Here is a 9,758-nt window from a genome sequence, read left to right as displayed (position 1 = left end):
TATCAATGTTGAAAACAGTTGTGCTGCTTAATATTTTTGTCGAAACGGTGATGTATTTTTTTAGGATGCTTTGAATAGAAAGTTCAAAAGAACAGCATTTAGTTGAAGGATAAAAAAATGTCTTTAACTGTCACTTTTGATTAATTTAATGCTTCCTTGATGAATAAAAGTATTAATTTGTTAAAAATAATAATAATAATCTAATAAGACCCGAAACTTATAAGCGAAAGTGCAAGTTGACGTTTTTCTAGGTTCGTTTTAAATTGAACTTTAAATATATCAGTAGTTTTACAACTAGGGTTAAAATTGACATCAAAAATCATGGTTGGATTTCTAACTGTCATAAATTTAATTTAGGATCAGTTTAGTCAATCATTTATATTTAAGACCATGAATTGCAGTCAGTCTAATCCATCATGTCTCTGGTCCAGTGTTTTCCCTCTAAACCTGATTATGCATTGTGCACCTCAGCTACAGGATGAGGAGCGACGACGGAAACAGCAGTTGGAGGAAATCCGTAAGCGTGAGGCAGAAGAGCGAGCCAAACAGGAGGAGGAGAGACGCTGGAGAGAGGAGGAGAGAGCCAGACGAGAGGCCGAGGAGAAGGTATTGAGATCGAAGCGGACCAACATCAAATAGGAACTTTCTATAAGTAGATAAATGCAATAAAGATGATTTTGATGATAAAGGACTTATAGTCAAGAAATACGTTTTTGTGTAATATGCAAATTGCAGACACGTTTTAACACACTTTATATGGGATGCAGATTATCTTTTCAATTTTTGCCCACTCGGCCTGGCTTTAAATGCAGGTCACGACAACAGCAGTTTGATTTTAATGTCTCAGACCTGATCTCTTGCTTTTGATTATTCAGGTTAATTATAGTGAGATGTTCTTGCTTTTGTTTTGGTGTAGATTCCCAAAATAATCTCTGTACCAATATAAATAAATTTTTGGCATAATTTCCTGATGGAGACCTATGTGATCAGCCATGTTTATTCATGCTAACGCTAAGCTTTTTCAAGGTTTTGCCTGATTTCCATGTGGATGGTTCCTCACGACCTTGTAAGTGGGTGTGATTGGAGACAGCAGCTGATATTTAATGTGTCAGACTGTATGAGATCACAACCCCTTTGTGCTTAATTTAAAATAATGTGTACCTATGTATATATACAGTCCTATACTTGCTGATAATAATAAGTTTAACAGCAATTCTGGAGTTAGTAATGATCCGTTAACTGTCAGAGGCTAAATTAAGTTTGTTTAATGCCCATGTGTTACACTTTTGGAATGCCTCATTGGGTCATCAGTTTACCAGTGGTCTGAATTTACATTCGTAAATTAAAAATGTGACCACAACGTTCCCCACTATGTGACCATCCAGTTTTATCTGTGTCTGTGTGCGTCATTTTCAGACCACTGGTAATTTTAGAGCCCATTTGTGATGTCCAACTGCATGTCTTCACAACATCTCCTCTCTTGTGTTTGTGATGTATCCCCATCCCCTTCTAAGAAGCGCATGAGAGTCACATGTCAGATCTTTACACAACACTCCAGCATTTTGTTGGGAGACCATTGCCATTCCATACAACATTGCTTGGAAGTGCTGTTGGAAATGGGCCCGCCTTGGTTTTTGTGGAGGCCATCCCAGATTGAACTAGCTCGTGTGTGTTTTGCCTCCACATTCTCTCATAAGAGACATTCCCACCACCGCAATACTAACCCAGGGGATCCATGCACAGAGACCAGAGCAGCCTGGGTGTTTTTCTCTAAAGCTAAACCACCAAATGCCAGCCAGACCTTCAACTGGAGCTTGTAACAGTAACATACACTCCAGTATTTCCATTCCAGTTAGAAACAAGCATATTTGTCAGCTGTAGTGACTTGTTCCTCTTTAGCACCATCTGGTGTGCTTACAATCGAATGCAAGTCTTAAACAGTGTCTGCACTGCAAGCAAACTGCAAAATGCATCTAAACTAGATTGCATTCATACAATTTGCATTTTTAAAGAAGGTTTAATCACTGGATTTAGATCTTCAAAGGACTTTCAAAAGTGTTTAAACACTTAGGCACTTAATTCAGATTCTAAATTAAACATTTAATTACGTTGGAAATTGTATTGGCTTTCTATTTTTTAAATGTTTCATTAAATGTATTTTTTTAATATTTCAATTTTGATTTAATTTTTTTTTAAATATATTTTTTTTAATTGAAACTTTCCTGACAACAGCCTATTTTTGTGTTATCGACTGTTTCAGATTAACTCACTTCTGAATTGAACATTAAAACAAAACATCTGACATATCCTGGCCAGAATAAGCTGCAAAGTGGATTGAACTCGTGAACTCGCTATGCTACCAGCGGCAATGTAGTATTGACAGCACTGTTGATTTACGTATAGGTTACAACATTGCTTGCTTGCCGTGTTAAATAAAACCAATGGCTTACTTTCCCCAACATGCAGGATTTAGCTACTTGATTCAGTCAAAAGCACATTACATCATATCAGCAAACACATTTCTTCTACTACAATGTAGCTTTACTACATTGGTGCAACCATTAGCCAGGGTACCATTAGCTTTGACCCAGGCCTCGCAGCAGTGCAGGCTTGCAAAGGCAGCTCTAACCAGCTCTTCCCATGTTCCCCCCTTCAGAGGAGACAGGAGGAAGAGTACTACACCCGCCTGGAGGTAGAGCGGCGCCGGCAGCACGAGGAAGCTGAGCGCAAGCTGCTAACGCCAGACGAGCCTGGTCTGTACAGACCCCCCCTACCCCGGGACTACCAGCCCCCTTCTCCCGCAAGCACCCCTGCCACTAACAACAACAGCGCCCCTCCGCCCCCACCTCAGAGAAACACCTCCTACCTCAAAACCCAGGTCACCTCCCCCGACACCATATACACTGCCAAGTTTGTCTCGTACAATGACGAGGAGGAGGAGGAGGAGGAGGAGGAGGAGGAGGATGCGGGCCTAACAGGTCAGGTTAAGCTCTCGGCCACCCGGAAGTCCTACGGTGACCTTCCGCCCGCCCCAAAGTCCCAGCCGCCGCCAACCGCGCGCAAGCCCCGTCCCGTCTCAGATGGCATCTTTCTGTCCAACTCATTCCAGCTGCCCGCAGCGGCCAATGCCAACAGTACTGCTCCCAAAGCAGGGCAGCCCCCTCACCCTCCCGCCAAACCCAGCTTCATCCCATCAGCCAACTCGAAAGGTAGAGACGCTGAGGAGAGTAAAGGGCCCGACCTCAGCCCCGCTCATCCTCCATTTATTATTGGTTCATTCGTTTTCATGTTTTGGGGGTTTTTTTGGTGTTCGTTTGTTCCTTTTCCTGTTCTCCAGTGGAGACTCGGCGCTCTCCATTTTCAACATTTCCTCTACCTTTCTATCTGTAAATTTTCGTAGTATCAAAGCCAATCTGTCAAATCATATGTCCTGGTTTCTAACATTTATTTATTTTGTTTCTCATTTTATCCTTCCTTTTACAGGGAATCTTCTAGGTTCAAGTTGAGCTTAACTGAAAGCAACTGTTCGGTTAACAGACAATATTGACTTCCGTTTAAACGTTTGGGGTCAGTAAGGATTTAAAAAAAGAAATACATACTTTTATTCAGGATTCATAAATTGATAAAAAATGACAATAAAGACATTTATAATGTTAAAAAGTTTTCTGTTTCAATTAAATGCTGTTTTTAAGAATCCTGAGAAAGAAAAAAAAAGTATTCCTGTTTCCACAAAAACACTTAAGCAGCTCAACTGTTGTCAACATTGATCATCAAAAATATTTCTTAAACGCAAAATCACCATATTAGAATGATTTCTGAAGGATCGTGTGACGCTGAAGAAAATTGCCTTATTTAATTAGTTTTTGCCATCCAGGAATAAATTACATTTTAAAATATATTCAAATAGAAAACCATTATTTTAAATGATAATTCATAATTCTGTTTTTGCTGTAGTTTCAAATAATCAAATAAATACAGCCTTGGTGAGTATAAGACTTCTTTAAAAAACATTAAATAAAAACCTTAAAGGCCCCAAACTTTTGAACGGTACATGTTCAAATAATTTTTTTTATGTGTTAACATAAGGTTTATGTGATAAAAATCCTTACCGAGCTTGTCTGGGTAAAGTTATATCCATACTTTGTTTGTCATGATGACATTACTGCTGTAAAATGCCTATAAACTATAGTACATAAATTTTTTGGCAAAATGTTTATGCAATAATACCAGGAAAGTGGCATAACTTCCTTATGTACATTGAGTTCAGCTAGTAGTTTTCCAGACCTTTGCCTTGAGCCATCAGAACAACATTTTAACCTTCATTTAAGTCCGGGTTCCTCAAATCTTGCCCTGGAGGTCCAATGCGCTTCAGAGTTTAGCTCCAACCCTGATCAAACTCGCCTACCTGTGATTTTCTAATGATCCTGAAGACATTGATTAGTATGCTCAGGTGTGTTGATTAGGGTTAGAGCTAAACTCTGCAGGAAAGTGGATCTCGTGGGCCAGATTTGAGGATCCCTGATTTAAGTAATCAATTAATAAAGAAATTAATAAAATGTTTATTTTTTTTATAAAGGTATCACTTATTTTATGCATCAATTGCGGTCAATTGAGCTTAACTTGTATTGAACCTGGAAAATTCCTTTTAATTAGTAATTAGATTTTTATTTGTTTTCCGATCACCTATTCTCCCCGATTCCTCTTCCTCGAATCATCCTAGAGCCGTACAAGCAGTCAGTAGACCTCGTGATTCGCTGTGCGGTCCAAAATCAGTCCAAGTACTGTTGGTGTTGCCAGCCGTTTCATGTGTGTGTGTGTGTGATCTGCTTTGGGGTAGGCCGGGCCTCAGCAGCTAGACGCATGCCCGTCCATTATCAGCTCAGGGAACGAGACACTGGCTTCTTCTTACTAGCAGTGGTGGGCTCAACACTGCACCTCTCCTCAGTCCTGTTTACACTTGGCAAAGGGGAAAAGATCTGTCAGATGAGGCGCTTTTTTGTGCTTGACTGTTTAAAAGCCATCTGAATTTGTTGTGCAGCACACAGAGACCTTTAGCAATCTTGGTGCAGACAGTCACTCTGAAATATTTTTGGAATTTTTTATATTTTAAAATTTACATTTTACATCAGTGCATGTAGTGCAGCCAAGTCAAAACTGTTTGAAAAAATTTGTTAGATGTTTTGAAAGTATGTTTGTATGCATGTTAAATTTTTATATCAGTTCAACATTTTTTCCTCAGTAAACATTGTATCCTTAAGGAAACTGATTGGAAAAAAAGCAACAAAAAAAATCATTATATTAATTATCATTCAATTATATCATTTGTATAATTAATTATTGTATTTTAATATAAATATGAATATATATATATATATATATATATATGTGTGTGTGTGTATATAAATACTATTTAAATAAAACATTATTACATGAATTATCCTTTATTTTAATCACCAACTTTACCTTTCTAAAGTTGTATTGAATTATTGAAGACAAAATGTAGTTACTAAGTCCTCGTTTAACCTTTTCAAACATACTTTTATATATATATATATATTTATTTATTTTTTTTTTAAGATTTTGCAAGTGTCTGTGCGTACTTATTTTTAAAGTAACTTATGGAACATATCAGATGTGAAACTTTTAAACATTCATATGCAAAAAAAGTAGCAGTTCAACCCTATTTCACAAAGATGCCCAGTGTATCTGACCTTGCATGTAATCTGCACAAAGCTTCCCCCCATTTAATGTCATTGGGGCCTGTTGTGATCAAAATTGCATTTACGCTTACCAAGGAACTAACTTTGCATTAATCAACCAATCAAAAGCACGACATTCCTCCCTGCTCAGACTGACTGAAGCTTTTCAAGCCACGAATCAACAAGTGCAATCGCTGCGGCTTTGCTTAATTTTGCTTTGCTCTTACCAAATCAACATCTTCATTCCTGTCTGCAACACTGCTGAAGCCTCTCATGGACCCAAAACCAGTTCAATCTAATGGCCTCTTAGCAAAACACTAGTGATGTGTTGACACCAGTCTAGTGCACGGTAGATATTTCATACACAGCCTTTGATTTTTGTCTTTACATTTAGACTCGGTTCCAAAACCTAGTAAGCTGCCTACTTAGAGAACTGTTAATCACCGCAGGTTCTTTTTGGCCAAATTCTCAGGCAGTATCGAATGTAATCCAAGGACAAGTGGACAAGTCTAGATAAATGTCAATAATAAATAAGAATAGAAAATATGTATAATAATAATATAAACATTTCTTAATTACTGACAAATATTATATTAAAACAACATTTAGATAATGATATATTTATACATATAATGTATATTTATTCAATAAAAAGTTTTATTGTCAGATGTTAATTCAAATATTACATTCATTAGTGAAAGTATATATAAATTAATAATAATGACCATGTATAATAATAATAAATTATATAACAATATAGAATATTTAAAGTATACATATACATAAATTATTATTATTATTGTTTTGTTTGTTAATGTTCATTCCAGAAAAAGTAATTAAGCTTTCTTCTCGCTGTTCAGCTTCTGGTCTGTGGAGTCCTATTGAAAACAGAAGTTGCTGGGCCAACAGTATGGTTAAACTGCACGTTGAACAGATTTAAGTGTCTATTCTATGGGGATGTAGGGTTTTAAAGTCAACTTAAATTATGTACTGTGTATTTATATAGAAATGATGTTCTTAAATTATTAACATTATTAATGTGTTATTGGTAACTAAAACAATTGAGAAACTTTTTTTTTTTTTTTTGAGAAATTTTACCTTGGCAAGTAACTAATAAAAAAAAGTTTGAGTACTAAAATTGCTCAAATTAAAACTAATATAAAAACAAAGCTAAACAGTAATATTTAAAAACAACAAAAACTAATTAAAAGACAAAAGCACTTGGTTGTCATTATTATTATTATTATTATTATTATTATATATATATTGTTTTTAATTTTTTTAATTAGTTTTTTTGTTTATTTTTAATTATTCTGTTTAGCTTTTTTCTATTTTAGTTTTAATTTCAGTAATTAAACTTATTTTATTTCAGTTACTTGCCAAGGCAACATTTCAGTTTTTTAAGTTAAGTTTGTTTTTCCATGTAATATTTATATAATGTCATTTAATTGATTTTAGTTACAAATAACTCTGTGTGTGTGTGTGTGTGTGTATGTGTGTATTTTTCTCTCTCTCTCTCTCTCTCTCTCTCTCTCTCTCTCTCTCTCTCTCTCTCTGGAGTTTTGAATGTATTCCAGTAGCCCCTCACTGCAGAACACAAGATCCCGGGGGCATGGTTGAATCCACATCTAGGGGGTGGAGACTGAAAAACAGCACACAGTGGAATGTTCTTCGGTTTGGGACATTGACCCGGCTTCACTGTTTAGACACAGATAGTCATCTTTAGTTTGTGCATATAGACTGTCAGAGGTAAAAACAACGATATAAATACGGTTCAGTTTCTTGCACAGACCGATCGTTTCATGTCTTTACACATCAATGTATCGTCACGAGCCGCGGGGTTTAATTTGGTTTTGTGTATGTTTTTTTGACTCAAAGTCGTGGTTCCCATTCACTTCCATTTTATGATTGACAGACTGCAACAGTTTGAGTTAAAAATCTTCGTTTGTGTTCTACTGAAGAAACAAAGTCACCTAAATCTTGGATGCCCTGGGGGTAAGCAGATAAACATAAAATTTAAATTTTTGGGTGAACTATCCCTTTAAAGGGGTCATATGATGCGATTTCAATTTTTCCTTTCTCTTTGGAGTGTTACAAGCTCTTGGTGCATAAAGAAGATCTGTAAAGTTGCAAAGACTAAAGTCTCAAATCCAAAGAGATATTCTTTATAAAAGTTAAGAGTCAGCCACATCTACCTAAAACGCCTCGTTCTAACACGCCCCCACATGTCTACATCACTATGTGGGAAGATTTGCATAACGCCGCCCAAATGTTCACGCAAAGAAAGAAGGCGTAACTTTTATTCTCGCTGTAGTATTGTTGCCGCTGCCGCCATGTTGTGAAGGCGCTGTGTGTTTCGTTGTGAAAGTGAAACTACTTTGTTTGGTCTTCCAAAAGAGGACGATTTTGCTTCGTTATACCTGGAGCTGATCCGTGCTGTTCGCTGAGGAAATACTTCTAATACTGGACTCCTCTTCGTCCACGGGCCGATCCAGCGATCCACAGCGCAAAGTTGTTGTATTTCCTCAGCAACCAGCACGGATATTATAATTTTACAAGAATGACGTGAAGAGAGCATGTACAGCTGTTGTTTATATTGGTGTGTGTGTGTAGCCTGTGGAAGTAACATAGCTGCAGCAAGGGGCTATAATATTTTTGTTCAATATTTTCCTAATGACAATTTTATGATTGGTTTATAAAGGCTACTACGAATACCTTTTTCTCATTTTTATCACCGAATAAGGCAGGAAATATATTTTATAGTTTCTAAACTAAATAATATGTCAATCAATCAGTACTGCATTATTTATATAGTTTATTTATTACCTGGAGATAACTTGAAAAACACAAATAAACCATATAATTTTGCAATTGTTTGTTTATTGTCTTCACGTTTCATCAGTAAAAACGGTTCTGCTTTTTATTCAGCTACAGCTATAGCCGGATTTCCTGCAGGTCATAAGTTATTACTTCTATGAATCTGTTTTGGACTTTCTGCGCGAGACCGCCCTCTGGCGTCGAGTATGAATGAAGCATGCACTGCATGATAGTGTTCAGCGCTCTTGATGTTCGGATCTCCTTATTTTGGATAGGAATAAAATGTCAGGTCGTGCATAAACTATTTATACTGTGGCTTTGAATTTAAAAATTTAAATCTCTACGTGAACACACCAGTCCGAATATAGTGCGGGGGATGAATTTTGTTAAAATTAAATATTTATTAAAGTATTAAAGGAATGCCACTTTTTACAATATGAAATACAAGTCTTTGGTGTCCCCAGAATGTGTCTGTGAAGTTTCAGCTCAAAATACTCCATAGATCATTTATTATATCATTTTGAAAATGCCTATTTTGAGTGGAAGCAGAAACACGCTGTTTTTCGGGCCTGTTTCTTTAAATGCAAATGAGCTGCTGCTCCCCGCCCCGTTTTCCAGAATAGAGCTGTGCCATTACAGCTCGGACCTGCTAAAAACATCTGTTTTGGTTCTGATTATCATGTTAGTGGAGTTTTGAATGTATTCCAGTAGCCCCTCACTGCAGAACACAAGATCCCGGGGGCATGGTTGAATCCACATCTAGGGGGTGGAGACTGAAAAACAGCACACAGTGGAATGTTCTTCGGTTTGGGACATTGACCCGGCTTCACTGTTTAGACACAGATAGTCATCTTTAGTTTGTGCATATAGACTGTCAGAGGTAAAAACAACGATATAAATACGGTTCAGTTTCTTGCACAGACCGATCGTTTCATGTCTTTACACATCAATGTATCGTCACGAGCCGCGGGGTTTAATTTGGTTTTGTGTATGTTTTTTTGACTCAAAGTCGTGGTTCCCATTCACTTCCATTTTATGACTGACAGACTGCAACAGTTTGAGTTAAAAATCTTCGTTTGTGTTCTACTGAAGAAACAAAGTCACCTAAATCTTGGATGCCCTGGGGGTAAGCAGATAAACATAAAATTTGAATTTTTGGGTGAACTATCCCTTTAAAGGGGTCATATGATGCGATTTCAATTTTTCCTTTCTCTTTGGAGTGTTACAAGCTCTTGGTGCATA

At 36.9% G+C, this 9,758-nt stretch overlaps 1 protein-coding gene across 1 annotated transcript in view; it reads left to right on the top strand.

Moving 5' to 3' along the window:
- The window catches only part of LOC107549673 (afadin-like), a 136,082-nt gene extending 132,541 nt beyond the window's left edge, over positions 1-3,541 (top strand). Inside the window, exons 28-29 of the mRNA XM_016230848.1 lie at positions 472-606; positions 2,657-3,541. Coding sequence (XP_016086334.1) covers positions 472-606; positions 2,657-3,400 — 879 coding nt within the window. The 3' untranslated portion in view covers positions 3,401-3,541. The remainder of the gene's footprint in view (positions 1-471; positions 607-2,656) is intronic.
- Positions 3,542-9,758: the final 6,217 nt, after the last annotated feature.

Source organism: Sinocyclocheilus grahami, unplaced genomic scaffold, assembly GCF_001515645.1.
Source record: "Sinocyclocheilus grahami isolate Dianchi unplaced genomic scaffold, SAMN03320097.WGS_v1.1 scaffold378.1, whole genome shotgun sequence".
Lineage (NCBI taxonomy): Eukaryota > Metazoa > Chordata > Actinopteri > Cypriniformes > Cyprinidae > Sinocyclocheilus > Sinocyclocheilus grahami.
Note: the sequence above shows the minus strand (reverse complement) of the source record. Positions and strands in the feature narration are given on the sequence as shown.